Source organism: Pholis gunnellus (genome assembly GCF_910591455.1).
Source record: "Pholis gunnellus genome assembly, chromosome: 19".
Lineage (NCBI taxonomy): Eukaryota > Metazoa > Chordata > Actinopteri > Perciformes > Pholidae > Pholis > Pholis gunnellus.
In genome coordinates this window covers 18,242,090-18,260,326 of record NC_136546.1, presented here as the reverse complement: position 1 = coordinate 18,260,326, position 18,237 = coordinate 18,242,090, and the positions used below count along the sequence as shown (strand labels likewise).

The following is an 18,237-nucleotide window of genomic DNA, read 5'->3' as shown; positions in this document are numbered from 1 at the left end:
GATTCAACCTTTCATGGTAACCTCAATCAGGCTTGGCTCAGGTAGCCATTTGTTTGATTGTGGAAAGAAAAACCTGTGCTGACATTTGGAAATACGACCTGTTGCCCGGCGTGTACTTTTTAAGTATCTTAAACAGTTTGTGTGGAAAAAACATTACGGAGCTTTAAATCAGTGCTTTCCAGTTGTGGGCTAAAATCAATACAATGCAGTTGGCAAGTCAGGCTCTCCTTGAGGGAACCTGACCTCTCTGTCACCCCGCGATGTGTTCTGGGTCAATTACGCTGGTGGGTGGCAGATCATGTCATGTCATGCGGGCCAAAGATGATGCACATCAGCTTGTCTCTGCGCTACGTGTACGAGCTTGTGTTTACCAGCGGAGAGCCGCGGCCGGGTCCGGGGCGTCTGCATCTCTTGCCGCGCGTGGGGCAGCATGTGGTAGCGCTTGGCCTCGTTGACCAGATCGCGGCACGCCTCCGACGATTTGATCAGCTCCTCGTTGTCCACCACGTTCAGCAGGTAGGACGGGTGGATGAAGGGGAGGCGCACCGCCGCCAACAGGTCTGACAAAGTCTGAGAAGATTGACAGAGAGAGGGGGGGGAGAAGAAAAAGAGAAGGATTAGATGCTGAAGATGGCAAAACAGTGGAAAAAAAATAAAGAAACAAAAGCATACATAACTTTTAAATTAATTACGAGCGAGTGAAACTGCCAGGGATGATCAAAGAGCTTCGATATGAACTAACACACACTGGATCACTGTCAGTAAACACATTCTCTCACATCTTTCACAAAGAAGAGTTGGATTATCTCCCAACCTCATTAGACATGTTTGTCTTAATAATATCATCGCCGAAGAACGGAAAAGCAACGATCATGTTTGATAAATGCCTGTGCTGTTGGAGTACGAAAACCTGCTAGTAGCAGCGAGACCATTAGATCAGTTGCTGTCAGTGTCAGGCCCTCAAAAGCTTCAGCTTAACAGGCTGCATGTGTCAGTTTTCTATTTCTATACTTGTGCAGGGCGAAAGGGCCAGGCAGGGATGAAAAAGAAAGAAATCGCTCACAGTTTCTTTTATGTAAGCACCACAATGGGTGCATTCCCTCTTGTACACTTCCAAACGTAACATAAAACCAACTCCAGAGACTTCTAATTCAGTCATTAAAACGTATTCATCATTAAAGAAGAAGTCGCAAATGACATTTTTGCAAAGTTTTCAGCGAGATCCGCTCACCAACTCACTTTCATATGCGCATTTGGTTGCGCTGCGAGAGCTGAAACGAGGCAGCGGGGGGGTATCTCACCGCTTCCACCTTCTGCTTCTGATTTTTTTTCCGGCTCCAAATTAGATGTTACACACGGCTAAATGCTCTTTCTGCAGCTAAATTCAGACCTAGTTCTGGTTAATCACAAGCCATTCAAGCCGGGAGACGATTCCAAAAGATGCTGCAGCACCATCAAGTTCTGGGATCAAACAAAAAAAAATAAAAAAATAAAAGACTAGATTTCACACAATCTCGGCTTATAATTGGCACCTTTCGTTGGCTTTAAGGTGTCTTTTGAGGCGAGGATTTGCGCATCATGATCGGGCTTTCAGGAGATTTAAAATGTTGCGGAGTAAAAAAACGAAACGATGAAAATCCCCAACTGTGGCACCACAAAATACTCATCTCTGTGTACATGTTTGTTCCGTAGCTCGGTGTGCATACACCGACGTGTGCTTGTACTGTATAGGTGTTCAGCCACAGAGGTAGGACAGGCTGTTGCCAAGGCAACCTTGTCTATAGCTCTGGCTGCTGAATATTTATTTTTTCCTTCAGTGTGTGTGTATAAGCGTGTGGGCCCCTCTGTACTCCCATGGGAGTCTCATCTATGGCGACAGTAAAAGCTGTAAACAAGCTTGGACGGAGCGACAGAGAGCTGGCTGGAGACTGACCCCTGCGACCCTTCGGCTCAGAGCGATGTGGCCGCGCCGCGCCGCGCGGGGAGAGAGCGACAAAACAACAAGACTCAGAGAAACATCATTCAGGGGGAGAGCAAATAATAAGCTGAGACTCGGCCTACGCCTCTCCCTCTCCCCACCTGAGGCCTTTCTACTCATGGCATGTGTCCCATTTGTTTTTCTGCCGATGTCCCGGGGCGCGTCGGACCACAAAAAAGGAGGAAATAACGACAGCGGAGAAAGGAACAAAGTGGGAATGGCGTGAGAAGAACACGGGGTAGAGACAAAGAGAGGACCGGGGATGAGGAAAAAGAGAAAAAAAGAGAAGACAAGATGAGCCAAGAAAGGTAAAGTGAAGACAAAAGCGAGAGGACGGGGAGAGAGAGGACGGGGAGAGAGAGGACGTGGCGGCTTCCACGGCACTCGGGGAAATCTGCTGATGACATTTCCTCTCGGCGAGCACGCTCGGAGCGAAACACCGTCCTGCAGATGGGACTTTTTTTTCCCCTTTCCTCCATGAACGTACACAGCTTACCCAACAGTTTATTCAAACAAACAGCTCAATACCCACGTAAACACTGGCGGTCGCTCCCAGAGCCTCAGCTCAAAACGCAGCAAGACGGTACAGTCAAAGCAGAGCTCTTTGGCATCCTGAGATATTTTTAAAAGGGAAGAATCACGAGCTCAGGAGAAGATACTAATTCCAATTAAAGTGCCCCCATAGTGGGAGATCTGCCCCAGTAGTCACTGAGTCTTGTCACACTCAGATGGAGGTGTCTTAATCTTCAGGCTTACTGCACTGCTTTTCTATTAAAAGCTACTTTTCTGCAGGTCTCACCTCCTATGACATTGTATCATTAAGTGTCAGTAATCGGCTGCAGATACATTTTAGAAAATCCTCCTGTCTATAAATATCCTTTAAAATCGGTACAATCTGTGGAGGAACTGGATGTTGTTGTATTTAAAGTCAGTTCTGGCTCATGAGATCACACGTGTGCATCTGCAGGTCGTCTGAAATAGGTCCACAACTGACCCGCTCTGACCCTCAGAGCTAAATTAAAGCTGTATATGGGGCAGTTCCAGCCAGGTGGTGCCCTCAGTGGCACTGCAGAAAAAAAATGTGCTAAAATGTCTGGGTGTGCATGCGGACATCCTGCTCCTATTCGGAAAAGCAGGTGGACGGGCTGGAATTTAGTGTTTGGTTTCCTCTGGTGTGGAGTTATTCATGGTCTCCTTTACAGTCCAAAAACATGCAGCTTAGATGAGGAATCTGTGGTTATATCTCATAGAGTGTATATAAGAAGTGGACGTTGTCGTTTTGAAGCCTCGCGTTTGGCATTTTGGCATTTTGGCTGTCACCACATCTCGTTTATTTTGGAACCAGAAGTGACACAAGAGAGTTATTCAGTGGAGCTGAATAAGACATTTTTATGCAGGCAAAATGTCACAATAAACTGTCATAAACTAAACACACACTGTAAAAATGTTAAAGTTGTATGAAGAAAAAGGAAAATCACTGTGGTAGCGACCTGTCAATCACTGTGTAGCCCCGCCCTAAAGCATACCCGGCTTTATCATCTATTTTACTGTAAATGGACCATATTTTACTAAATGAACATCATGCTGTACTAAAAAGACTTGAAACTAGCAGTTGGGAGCATAAACTCATGTTTTCAATGTTTACTGAGATCAGTGAGAAGTAGAGTCGTTTTCACATTGACTTCTATACAATCAGACTTTTTTGCAACCAGAGGCCAGTGGAAGGAACGCGAGCTGAAGGCACTTCTGCATTGGCTTCACTTTTTGGACCCAGAGGTTGCCGCCTGGTATAACTAGGCAACAGTCGTGTGCATGCTGGGATAGATATCAACGACCGTGACAGGGAAAAAGCAAGTATAGAAAATCGGTCATCTGGGAGATCAGAAGCTAACTGAGCAGAGCAAAAGGTCATCAGGTCGAGAGTTCAATGCGCGACGGACAGATGAAGCCAACGTTTGAGCTCACATGTTCTCGTGACCGGCACACTGTAAACCACACCCACATCAACACTCACACACAAATATACACACACACACACACACACACACACACACACACACACACACACACACACACACACACCAAGTTAACTTTTCTTTATATGGGAAATGAGGTAAAGAAAATCCTACTGTACCATCTGCAAGTCTTAGCTACACACAAACCTTTGAAATAGCAGTAAAACTACTTCAAAGAGACATCTGGTCCTACAAACAGGTAAGGACGGCTACCACGGAAACATCCATCCCAAAAACACGCCCACAGAGAGAAGGAGACAGATGGATACATGATTGTGCTGTATTATAATCATGTGCTGTCTGTGGTCATAGTTGTTAGTCTGCTTGGTGCATTCAGTCCGAATATTGATTTGACTGTAATCTTGTTGATGAGATTAAAACAATATAACGTCACTGGGGCTGACCTCTGATTCAATAAACAACCATGGATTCAATTGGACTGTAAACAGATTGGGATATTCCCTGAGTGTGTGTGTGTGTTGATGGTATTTAGGGTAAAGCATGGCTGCTTTTCTCTACTTTAGGTCTTCTATTTCTAGGTGGGAGAAAAAACAGCATTAACTCTCCATCTTTAATTCTATCTAACTCACCATCTCTCCCACTTCTTTTTCAGCGACTCTCTACCTCCCCTCCCGCTCCTCGCTCTGACTCCCACACATGCATATATATCAGCATGGAAATGAGGGAGAGTAGCGCACTCGCTGCGAAAATTCAAATAGAAAGTGTCCGACCCCGCTGAAATTACCCAAGCAGGAATCTTGACTGATACTGTTTACTCGACGTTCTTGTTCATCATCCGAAATAAACCGTTTTTAGTAGAAAACAAAGAAGACAGTTTTGTTGCAAGTTCAACAAAACATGAGTTTATTTTTGGGCGAGTGTTTTTATGTTCTTGCATTCCTTGCACACTGCAAACTCAATATGTTGACTGACTCACTGATGGACGCTGAATGCCTGTCCAATATGTTCTATACAGTCTATATGATCAGCGGTCTTTCCTTGTCTAATCACATGCTTTTATGCAAATCTGAATCAAATGTAGTTCATGGAAGTAGCATGTGGGGGACGTTTTATTCTGTATTTGCTTTGCACAGCTTCTAAAGGCCACACTGTACCTGTGCCTCGATGCCACGGATCAAGTTTATGGATTTATATGTCGACTCTTCCCCTCTAAAACCTTTATAGAAAGTGCAAGTGACAACACGGAGTGAAACGATAAGTAATTCATGATTTGGGGTTGAGCTTTTATCTTGAAAGGCATATCCTTCTTGACAACACAGCTGCACCATGATAAGCCTGCACAACGATTCCTTTTGTAGAGGTATTGTGTTAAAAATACAAAAATACAACCAGCTCTAAAGAGTTTCGCCCTTTCATCCCTCCATCTTCTCCACCTCTCTGACCCTTGCTTTTTCTATCAAAACCCAAACTGCCAAAACTCTTTTCATCCTCCATGTTTGTGGGTGAAGTCATCTCCTCTTTTCGTGGCAGATATACTCATGGGATTACCAAAGTGGGCCCTCCTGGAGAAAGCTTAAGTCTCCGGTGAGGGAAACTGAATGACTTAGTGTTTTGTTTGTGTTTGTGTACTCCGTAGTCACCATGTAACATCACATAGGTCACGATTCCTCAGTATCTAAGCTAACCCAACAGGTAAGCAGACGACTTGGCATTTAAACCTTCCTTTGGTTAATTCTGGCGAATACAAGCGAGGCTTTTAGCGTCCTCTCTGGAAACGTGGTGAGCCAAGACCGCATTGCCATGTGAACCGTGTGCTAAAAGGGTTACATTTGACTTATCTAAATGTGTGCATGTGCTAGACACGCACCAGGTAAACGAGAGCACTCACGACCATAAGAGTGACGTGCTTGCACTTGCAGATGAGATCAGGCGGCCGTGCATCCGACTCCATTTCTCCTCAACAACCTCTCGAGCAATCGCTCTCTCATGCGCAGGCACCGCGGAGTGAACGCGGGCTCCGTGCCTCCAGACGGATGGTGCGACCTGTCATTCTCTCATCTCCCTCGCCTACTCGTGCGAGCGATCCTTGTGTGCGTTTTAATCAGAGACGGATGCAGATCAGAATAGCTACTGTGCCAAATGAAATGAAAGACACAAAGCCCACTGTGCATTTCAAGAAAAGAAAAAAAACACACATGGCATCTTTTCACATTCTTAGTTGGGGGTTTGGTTTTGTTCAACAAGTGGAACATATGGAAAGCATCCACAGGAGTCTGTAGACAGACGTTCAGCCTGTCCGCCCACACACACACGTTTTCCCCTTCTTCCATTTTTCTTTGCAGGGATCATTTATGAGGAGTCCGTATGGTATTCTGATATACAACTTAGATAACACCTTCTGACTTCACCTCTCTAATGGTCTCTGTCTTACAGACTGCTGCACAGCACCCTAGAAAAACCCACACTTTGTTCTTCTTAACACAAACACACACACGCTCACACACACACGCACACACAGGAAGGTGGACAGAGGATGTGAATGGGTTGAGCCTGGTGAAAGTCAGGGATAATGTGTCTAACAGGGAGCCTCTCAGATCTGTCAGGAGGCAGCGGAGAAGCCGCCGGGAAGCCGTCATCCGCTAACACAGATGACAAATGTCCACTGAGCATTTCCCATTCCACTACTGTCAGCCAGGACGAACACCTCTTGTGTGCGCGTAAAATGATTCAGAGCCACAGCGCCGTCAAATAAATGACACATGAACGGTCGTATCTATTTGCCTTGCTCTGAGCAGATAGGAGTAGGCCTATGCTAAACGCAGCTCTGTATGAAGAATAATGAAGAAAAAAACAACAACGCACACACACACACTCCCAGCCTCACAAGGGTGCTTTCAATAGCGCGTGTGCCCACGTTTAGCCTCACAGCACTAACGAACCCACTCGGCTGAAATGACCACAGCCTCAGCGTCCTTTGCAGGTTTGTGTGTGTGAAAACGCACGCATGTGCTTTTTTTTTTTCCTCTAACGCATAATGGATGAGTAAAATATGCTCTCGCAAATGGCACTTCATTTGGGTTCAAGAGATGCTTTGCTGAGCGCGGTTGTTTACGACTATGTGTGCGTATCAGCCGGGAGGATGGAAGAGGAGGGGGGGGGGGGGGGTGAAGAGAGATGAAGCGGACGACAGACGCTGACTGCTGCCCTGAGCAACTACTGACAGGTGCAATGTGTTCTCCTCTGAGGCTTTTTTTTTTTTTCAGCATGACTTCATTCAAAAAAGAAAAAAAGAAAAAGAAAAGAAGCTTTCTTCCCTTTATTTAATACAAAACATATTCCTATGAATGACTGCTCGCCGTACATTAACATAAAACTTTCTGGCTTTGTTTCTCAAACCCACTGAATTATCTTTGACATCGAGCCGTAGCTACTTCTGTATTTCCCCCCCTTCCGTGATATAGCGCGGTGCATATTTATTATTTCTCGGGGAATCTTGGGGAAAAACAGAAGATTGCTTCCTTTGAAACTGATAGCGTTATAGCTGTTTCTTCTCTATGTATCACTCATGCAACCCTTGTGCGTTCATAAGGGAGCGGCCCTGTGGAAACGAGAAGCCCTCGACTCGCCGTGGACACGCGGCCGCCGCGGTTGAGTGACTGCGGTTCAAACTGGCTGCACACATCAGGACTGAGCTCGCTCTGGGGCGACACAAAAGGACACAGATGAGAACGGAGGTCCGGAGGTTCAGTGGCTTGCATCAGATCCCATCCTCTCTCTAATACGCGAGTCGTACTCGGGCCGTTGTACAAGTGATTTCCATTCTTGTGTGAACGTTTGAGCACAGGACAGAGATATGATCAGTGACATGTTGTGAACATCGTGCAAATCCCTTTATGAGGGCGCGTGCAGGAATGTGTTGATGTGAGTTGGAGAGAACGAGAGGAAGAGGAAAAAGCAACGACTGCACACCGCATCAATCTCCATTGCCTTGCTACGTCTCAAGAGTACGTATTTGTCAAAGCGTACATCGAGCCCGACTCTACGCAGCTTCAGTTTCGTCTTCAAGGACGATTGTTGTGACATAAAGCTCCTCGTCTCCAAAAAAAGACACACAAATTAACCTTCTCTTAACGGGTGCAAGGTGATGTAAAAAGTTTCCGTTTTGAACTTGGTGCTCAAAAAGAGAATCACTAAATTAAAAGTGATGCTTGTGGTGAAAGGGTCATTTGCAGTTTTGAAGGTAAATGAATCGTAAAATAGTGAGGGAAACGTTTATTTCCCTACACAGCCTCAAAGCATTTTTATCCTTTGATCATTTTATACTCCGACTACATAATGATAGCATCATTTGTTCTTTTTTTTTTTCTTCTTAATGAGTGCTGGAGGCACAAAAAAAAAAGAAGGAAATCACCCAACACATTACCAGAGTGGAATGCATAAAAATCCCCCAAATAATAACTAATTACTTATAGTACACGGATATGAAGTAATAACTATATTAATTTGGCTTGGGAACCACAAATGTCAGGGCAGGCCATTGTTATTTCTGACGAGTGGACAGCGGGTCTCTGCTAACGGCAAAGCTGGCCCCTTATTTTCATCATGAAACCACGCCATTAACTGTCCTTTTTAGCCGTCACATTTGTTGGCCACTTTCCAAAGAGCCAATTAATCGGCCTCTTTTGTCAGGTTGAGTCACCTGGCAAAGATAGGATCCTTTATGAAATATGTTCAAGTGAGGCGTAATGGGGGTCCTATTCAGGGATTTTGGCAAGAGACCGGCCCGCTATAATTGGAGCCATGTGTCGGGGCGCCCGTCCCACAAAAGACTGCCGGGTGAAAGGAAGGACGGGTCGCTTCCTGTCAGCACCTTCAAAGCGAAAACATGACGCAGGACACTTCTCGCTAATGGATCCTGTGACAGACTGAATGTGGAGGCGGATTTTACTTCTCAGATGTGCCGTGTTACGATCATTAAAAGGACGACTCTCTGTGTTTAGAGGTACGAGTACATTGAGGTGTGCATAATTAGTTCTAGAACGGCAACTAATAACTATTTAATGATTCATTAATTGATTAGTTTTGGGATTGAAGAATGCCCTTCACAATTTCCGAGAGAGCAAAGTAACATCTTAAAAACGGCTCAACTAACCCAAACGCATCAAATTTACAATGACACACCTGCAACGGTAGAGAGCTGGTCCACTGTTCCCCGGAACAAGCCGCATCGCTCCCGGATCTGATGTTCGACATCGGTCAGAGCCTCCTGACCGACATCTTAGAATAAACATTCCCTGGGAGGCTGAGCATTGTGATAATCGAAGCAAATCCTCCGGGTTTACAAATATAAACTCTTCCTTTAAAGATTATTAATTATCAGAATTGTCGTCTCCTGACTTCTAAATTCGGCAATTAATTCGTTGGCTGTCTCTTGTGTAACATATACAGACGCTTGCAGGGGGCGACACACCTGCAATGATACTCAATCGAAGGAAACTGACACGGCTCTGTTCTTTCATTCGGTGGCTCTGTGTCTCATAGCAAAACCATTATCAACGCTCAAATGCCCAAAATGTCTCTAAGCGATGTCCGGGCCCCGTTTTCCTGGCGCAATCGGATGTTTGTGACAGCATAGCGGAGAGAGAAAATTGCATATTATTTACCCAGCGCCTTCAATATGCCACTTTTCCACTCTATAGCCTGCAGCTTACAACCCACAAGCACATGCACAGACACACACACAAGCGCACAAAGACACACATAGGCGTGCGCTTAGATGAATGCAGACATTCACAAACTTAGCTCAAGGCCTAAAGCTCAACCCCCCCCCCCCCCCACCACCACCACCACCACCACCACCACCTCCCCTCGCCTGAGTTATTCAGCAGTGCTGTGACATTCTGCCCTGACATGTCATTAAAAAGTGTCACATGTTCTGGGGGAGCGATTTCCGCTGCTCCCTGCCTCCAAACGGGGAGCGGGGGACGGAGGCGAGGGAGGGTGGGAATGATGAGCTGGTGCTGGACCATGCATGTAAACTCGGCCCTCGGGGCCACATAACGTTCTCCCGTGGCACGATGGAAGGAAGCAGCCCATTCTCTCTCTCTCTCTCTCTCTCTCTCTCTGCTCTCCTCTCCTGGTTGTTTTTTTTCGGTCACACATGGGCAAGAGATTTGAGCCTGACCAAGAGCTCAATCACATCTCCCCCTGCCTGGATGTCATGGCTGTGCACAGAGGCACAAACTGTTGGATATCAGATCAGAACACAGGGGCTCTCTTTCCATTCCCCCTTTCTTCGTTTCCCCACCGTCTCTTTTCTTTTTTCTCAATCGCTCCTCGCCTGTTTCCGTCTTTCTGTCTCGCTCTGTGCTTCTTTCTCTCGCTCCTTCTCCCTTCTCCCTCTCTCTTCGGAGACGGGGGTGACCCGGCTGTCGCGTCTCAGCGCGGCGGGTTGTTCAGACAACCGGGAAAATGTTCCATTTCTTTTTTTTTTTCTACTACTTCATCTGAGTAAGTCACCTCTGCACCTCTCCATTAGAGTGTGAGATTGCAGGAGTCTGCTGGACTGAGCTGGCTGGAGCTCTGCGATGCAGATGACAGGGGTCGTATGTTCTCCCAAAAACTGGGCATCAGCCTTGTTGTGGCTCCTTGTGAATTCGCACTACCACCGAGTCAAATTTCCCATCAGTCACCCCCACACATTCCAATTCCAGTGGATTTATTAGTCTCCGTGTCATGAAAACTCATTCCATACACTCTTGTCGTTTATATTTCTATCCTAGCACCTATATGAACAACTAACGAGCATCGCCATCTGCTTTCAATGGCTTGTCCTTATGCTTAGTGTTGCACACATTAATCTACAACCCTGAGCTGCAAAACACCGGATAGACCTGATGGATATCCCCATAATCTCAGACTGCTATATATCAGAAGATGAATGCTAAATGCTTAATCCCAAAGGTAAAAAGAAAAATCTAATATTGACGTATGTGCCTCATAAAAGTGGAAGCCAATAAAGTAACATTGATTGGAGAGGTGTTAACCGAGTGATCCGGCTGATATAAGGCAGTTCCCCCTCCTGCTGGTGGATGAGAAGACATTACTCCGAATGAATGACTCCTCCAGTGATGGACCGGTGTAATTTATCTGATAATAATCTCACCCTCACTTTTTAAACAGCTATAAAATACTTAAAAATCATCCGCTTTAAATTCATGGTTTTTTGACTGAATCCATAAAGATCCCATGACGAGGTTTTTACCCGCTGGATGGATATCCGTCTGCAGTGCAGGCCATTTACCTTTTCCGGGAATGTGGGCTGAGGCTCCGACCTTTATTAACGCCGTACCACAGGGTCAAAAGCTTTGATTAAACAGCCTCCAGGAATAAATCACGCACCTGTTCGGCGTACGGAAAATGGGAAATCGCGACTGTCTGTGGTTTTTGTTGTTGTTGTTGTTTCTTTCCACGCAGTACAATGTCTCACAAACAAATGAAGTGTAACTAAGAATAGAGCACATTCTGAGGGCGAAGCACTCCTGGGATTAGGAACAACTGCTGCGTTAGGCTGCATCTGAAGCACACAGTTGATGAACGCTACCGAGGGAGAACGAGGAGTCACTCGGCCGGTTTCTCACGCCGCGTGCCTCTCCGAGCAGACGGGGATGGTCGACGGAACGAGCGCGCTAATGCGGCTCCGCGGACGCACGGTATCTGTACCCTCGGCTTTTATCTCGCTTCTTTGTCTCATGGCACACATGCAATGTGTGCTCATTTAGGTTAAGTACACTGTGGTGTCAGAGCGGACACACACTCATCAGCTCTCTCTTTTCTTTATTTTATTACCTGCACTCTGGAGTTGGGGTCCTGTTTGATCCATTTGATGACCGTCTCGTAGACCAGCTCCTCAGCTTTGGTGTTGAGGCTGTCGTTGGACAGGTAGGTCACCAGATCCTCCTTGGACACACTCATAATCTCCTCCTGTCCTGCCACCTGAAGAGTTATGAAATAAACTAGTTAAAATAGCACATTGTAACATTCACGTCCTTTCACGATCTCATAAAGGGTTCTTGGTGAATAGCTGTAATGCAGCGTCGCAGTTGAAGGTTAGCTACACACTATTTGTGCATTTTGTTCTTGGATGGCGAATGAAAAATACTGCTGTGGCGTCAGAGATGAAGGTGAGGGCAGCGAAGCATCATATTTTCAAACCCTCAAGCACAGCAGAGACATTTTCTATCCTATGTGATTCTGTGTGGTTCCCCCACTTCTTAAGCTGCAAGTTATTGAACAGTATAAAAGCATAATTATCTTATATCCTCTGTGGAAAAAACGCTATTAATTTATTGATAGCTAGAGGTATTAACTTAATCACGGTCAGGGTTTTTTATTTGATTTTATTGCCGTTTGCTGAAAGCCTTTATTCGGTCTGAGCTAGCGTGTAACTTCTACAGGAATCGATGAATGGACTAACGGGAAAAGATGTTAAATCGCTACCCACCTCGGGGAAGTTCTGCAGTGCAAAAGCTTTGGCCATGTTGTGGAGTTCGGTGCAAGTCATGGCTTCAGCCATGGCCAGCACTCCCAGACAGTTAGCCGCAGTCAACTGTTTCTCTGGAGTCGATAAACAAGGTCGGAGAGATGCGGAGGCGAAGAGGCCGACAGAGAAACATAAACAAGAAACAAACAAAGACACAGGCAGCTTGATTAAGACAGAGAAAGAAAAAAAAAAAAAAAAAAACATCATTCAGACATCCATAAAAAGATCAGACGTGGAAAGCAGAAACAGAAAAAAGCCGGTAGCGCAGACTCACAGCCTATCAAGAGTGTATATCTGCCTGAGACCGAGGGAGAACAAGTGCAATAACTCAAAACAGCTCCGGGGACAAACAGCGAGGGAAATCGATCGCTCACAGCCCGGGCAAGAGGTGTTGGATGGCAGAGAGCGGGGTTTGGGATTAGCTGGACCACTCTAAAAGAAGTCCTGTCAGATCTCAGGGTCTACTACACAGACGGGCCGGCAATATATGAAACCTGCCCTCACAGCCGGGCCAGCGGGGAGAAGGCTTACGCTACCGCCTGTGATCTCCTGTGAGGCTGCAGCATTTTAAGTGGCGTATCTGTAATTCTAGTTTTCTAACACACACCGCCATTTATCACGAGAGGGGGGAAGAGTGTTGGCAGTGTGGCGCACAACACGGGCGGGCAAACGTGCGGATCATCTGGGTCAGTGGCAACGGAGAGAGAGGCCTGATTAAACAATAGCCATCAGAGGGAAGCAATGCCGGGCCTTATCACTGAATACAGAGTCTCAGAGTCATTTCCTAAACAAATATCAGCCAACAAAAGGTGGCCTAACATCTGCTAACTCACAATTAAACAAACGCCAAACCAAAGACCAAATAAAAGGGGGCTTCACGCTGCGTCAAAGTGGGGGTTAGGGGCCGAAATAAAAGGCTGTTTGAAAAGGACTCTGATTTGTGATTTGAGCAGATGAGGTGCTATTTCACTGGTATGCTCACATGCTCATGACATTAAGTAAACCTTGACAATTTGTGCAAAATGGCCCCGCAAAATCAGCTTGAGTTGAGCCAATTTGAAAGCCCCTCCCGTCATGGCCAATGTATTAATAACAGTTTGAAATTTGGAGCATGTTGCGAATTCCCTTTTAAAATCGTCGGAGAACTAAAGAGCAGAGATTTCTCCGCAGAGCAGCAGGCAAACAAAGAGTGACTTTTGTTTTTTTTTATTTGGTTGAATCTGAAGTTCTGTGAATAAAAGTCAGAGTGTTATAAGTAGGTCGTGGAGATGCGGTTTCTCCTCAGTGTATTCGTTACAGACTTCAATAATATCTGACACAGTATCAATTTCTCTCTTGCTCAAGGACACACGCTTGCGCCTGTATTTTCTCCCCTTCTTAATGTGCTGAAATGCCATGAATCTTGTCGAGGAAGAATGGATTGACGTCTGGCTGGCAATGAAGTCTACAAATGGCTTCCCTGTTCCCCCCTCCTCCTCCTCTTTTTCCCAAATGGAGAAAAACAAATCAATAGCGTGGGCTGCTGGTTCTCTTTTACTTTCCTTTCACTCCTTTTCCCCCCGCTGACCTTTTTGCTAACATGCACTTCCCTTGTGTTACCGATACTCAAAACTATTTATTAAATGGAATGCAAAGCCTGACATTTGCAGCTTTTTGGTTGGTTACCTGCTAAAATCTGGAACATGCCATTTGCGTTTCATGTGACCCCTTCGGGGCTCCCGGCAGCACCTCCCCTCCACTGCTCCACGTTTCATACCTTAGTCTAAGTATCAATCTGTTTTTTTTCCCCGATATCCTCTCACGGTTCAGGCCAGAGGATTTGACATTTATAGTAAGTGACAATTGTTCCCTGACCTTTTTATAAATCTGCCCCCGTGCTTGGTCTTGCCCACTGGGACGAGATCAGAGGCACCGTGCCCAGCTGAGAGCGTTAGCAGGCAGAATTCTCACACGGCTGCTCGTGTTGGAAACATGACAAAGAGGAGTGTGATGTGCCAGAGTCGGGGAGGAGATTTAGATTCTGCACAAGGCAGTGTTGCGCATAGTGATGAAGCATGACAACGAATGAAAATACACAAAAAAGGTAGATGCTGCAAGTAGCAGGAAAGGTCGGATCTGATGTAATAAGCATGCACGCACACACACACACACACACACACACACACACACACAACCCTCCTCCCGTTCTCTGAGCTATTCCTACCTAGGAAGGAGACACAGACTTTACAGAAGGTGTTGAACTGGAACTTGTTGGCGGCCTCCAGCAGCGTCTTGGCGTTGGCAGAGTCGATGACCAGCGATCCCGTGTAGACGAACTCGAGCAGCAGCTCCAGCACGTCGGCGCTGATGTTGCTCATCTTCAGCTCCAGCGTCTCGCTGCTCCTCGTCTCCCCCGATGACCTGATCGACCAATCACGGCAGAGAGAGGCGAGTTAGGGATACTCTGAGAGGAAATTAAGCGGAGGGGTGGAAAAAAAAAACTAAAAAACTAAAAAAAGAGGATAGGGACACAGATACGCGTATGCTACACACACAACACCCAAAACACACCTGGGCCAGTACGAGAGTGAGGAGAAAATAAGAGAATCATTACACAATAACATAACGTGGAGTGGAAAAGGGACAGAAACAGAACTTTGGATGGTTTTTACTTTTCTATGGGGCTAGCAGTTCTACAACTATATCGCTGCATCTGAAACAAAAACGTCCTCTCTGAACAAAGATTAGGCAAAACAAAAGTTATTGCTTTGTTTCTCAACAGGCATGCTTATCACATGTGTTTTTCATGTATGCATAGTTTTTTAGAGAGTGGACATGCATACATGGCAGGGTACATATGAGCTGATCAGACGGAAAAACGGAGAGAAAGAAAGTGACAGCACAGCTGATACACGGAGGTAAGACAGAATGTAAAGTGTTGCTGGTTATAACACGGTGCCCCCGGAGAGCCCTCGCTGCTCGTGAGCCTACAGTACGTCACGGCCGCGTATAGAATATGATATCCCTTTTGGTAATGCAGAGCCTGAGATGTGCGAGGATTGGAGTGCTGCTTTCAGAGCCGGGCCACGTTGTGACTTCACCAGGATCAAATGGCAGAGATTAGTTCACATGCAGGATCCCCCCCGGAGAGGTATGAGAGCGTTAAATAACAACCTCGCCTCCCATGTTTAATGTCCCATGTGAAACAATAATCCACTCAAGGGCAAAATAAATGGAATCAAAGCCCTGCAGAACGCATGCCCCCACTACTACGTCTCTCTTCCTGCGGCTATGGGCATCAACAATATGAAAAGTGGCCCACATTAAGATGGATGGAGGCTCTTTGCTCCCGTCACTCATGGTAGCTCAGTGATAACGCTCTGTCTGTTTCTCAGTGTGTGTGTGTGTGTGTGTGTGTGTGTCTTTTTCTTTTTCTGTTGGGAGTCAGTGTTGTTGGACTGAAAAAGTCACGACAAACAGTCAGCATTTAGTGAGACACAGACAGCAAAACAAACAGGATGAGACAGGTAGACGAAATGGTTAGAGTGAAGATGAGAGGTTGTCGTGGTGGGGGGGGGGGACGATGAGGAGGAAGCAAAAGGAAGGGAGGCAGGGCGAGACGGTCCTTCCACAGGGAGCCAGCAGCCATCCTTCTGAGGGAGGGGTCGGGTTGTTCCATGACTGTGCCTTGGTCTTTTAAATAAGAGATATCCCCGCCCACCCCCGAAAAAAATCCACCATCAACACCTAAACAGAGCCTTTGTCCCCGCTGCAATAATCATCAGTAGCCTGTAGTGTATGAACTGAGACATTAGTCGTCATTTAAAGCGTACTCAGGAGGTGAGAGGGGGGAGAAGGACATCCAAAAATAAAATAAAAAGACAATGGCATTTGTCTCTGGATGGACATTGGCTGGAAAAACCAAGGCAGTTACTCTTTTTCCTCCTGCAAAGCAAAAAGCCACATAGTGTTATTGCCCTTTTTCCGCACAAAGCCCTGCAGTGGGGGGGCAGGTAGTAAGACAGAAAGAAGGGAAGGGGGAGTGTCGTTCAGGGTTAAAGTGATGGAGGGAGGTTGGGAAGAAAAGAGGGGGGGGGGGCTAAAAATAAAAGAAGAGCATGCTCATCAACCTGCTCAATTAGTGCAATGGGAACCAGCTCGAGTGGCAGTTTGTTTTTGTCTGAGCACTTATGTTATGGAAATGACTTTTCCGGAGCTTCTAAAACGAGGTGGATATTTATGCCGCGTCTGATTGCAGACTTGAATTTAAATAGTGAAAGCGGGAGGCAGGGAGGACAGGAGAGACAGAGGAGGAGAGATAGGGCGAGGAGAAAAAAAAAGATGGGCACACTCAGGCAAAGAAATTTGTTTATGAAAAATGCACCACTTATTCAGGAGGAAGTCTTAAAATCAGCAGAGACTGTCAAAACGGTGGTGAGCAGAGGCAGAGAGGAAGGAGGGGAGCTGCTCGAGCACACACACACACACACACACACACACACGCACACACACACTCTTTCTAATACATCCTTCAACCTAAAAAAAACCTAATTTTACACGGAATACATTTAGCTTGGTCTTACAAGACCATCTATTCTGTGGAAGTACTTACACTACCAAGATATGTCAAGATAGATGCTTATTCAAATGCAAAGCCTACACTGTCTGGGCTAAAAATGGCATCCATTTACATCCTCTGTCACACCATAAATCAGGAATAAATTATAAAAATAAACAAAGATAATGTGGTAGCTTTATCAGTGTTGGGATTCCTGTTTTGCTTGTGTTTGCTTGTTTGCATTGAGGCCATGGTTAATATAACAGCAGGTATGTTACGGTAGACTTAAAGGCTATCTGGTTGGAACGAGCCCTCTGAAGGACAAAAAGGACAGAGTGACAGGTGGAGAGTTTAAAAGCCAAAAACGTCCATCCAGTGTGACTACAGGGGGCCGTCCGCATGAGAGAAGAAAACTGTAAGTGGTCGTGGGAGTGACAGAACTTTTGATTTAAAAAAAAACGTTATTTTGAGAAACACAACCAGCTTCACGCTTTTGTGTCTCATTGGAAGTGTTGCAGCTTCACAATGAAGAGGGGTCTCACGCACCTTCAGTGGTATCTAGCTGTGTCGAAAATGTTTAAATTAGCCCAGGAAAGGTTATGAGAAATCCATCTCTGCCTCCACCCATATACAATGGAAGTCAATGGAATAATATTTGTGGGGCTCAAAGAAAAAAGAAATACACAGCAACAACTATTTACCAGATATAATGTCCTTGTTTTCAGTTAAACTACTTTCTGTCAAAGAAATAGTCCCTATGAAAATGATCCTGACATTGGGCCTCATGCAAGAACCAATCATATGAACAGATTTGTTCTAAAGTTCTAAATTAAATTCAAGTGCTCATAATCAAATTTTACAAATGCGCACTCATACAGCAAGTGACCCTTCGCTAAGCCCCGCCCTCTGCTGCTACCATGGAGCCCACACTGTCGCTAACTGCACTCCCTGAAGAAATATTATCTTCTTTTTTGGGAAAAACAAAAAAGCGATTTCAGAGAGAAGCAGACAGAAGAGCCTACAATATGTGCTTGAAAGGAAATATCCAGGAAGTCAAACTGAGTCAGCAGCAAAAACAGGTAAGTAAAAACAAAAACAAATCAATGAATAAAACAGAGAGCGATAGAGATAGGAGCTAAAGCCTGAGTGTACATTCAGTATATAGCTTCAGTAACTAACACAGCATAGAAGCGCTAATGCTTGC

General features: G+C 45.7%; 1 protein-coding gene across 1 annotated transcript in view; it reads right to left on the bottom strand.

Annotated features, from left to right (window-relative positions):
• The window catches only part of klhl29 (kelch like family member 29), a 190,886-nt gene that overhangs the window by 47,062 nt on the left and 125,587 nt on the right, over nucleotides 1–18,237 (bottom strand). The window contains exons 7-10 of the mRNA XM_079180461.1: nucleotides 14,700–14,896; nucleotides 12,458–12,570; nucleotides 11,803–11,949; nucleotides 372–570 (exon numbers count right to left, since the gene is read on the bottom strand). Coding sequence (XP_079036587.1) covers nucleotides 372–570; nucleotides 11,803–11,949; nucleotides 12,458–12,570; nucleotides 14,700–14,896 — 656 coding nt within the window. The remainder of the gene's footprint in view (nucleotides 1–371; nucleotides 571–11,802; nucleotides 11,950–12,457; nucleotides 12,571–14,699; nucleotides 14,897–18,237) is intronic.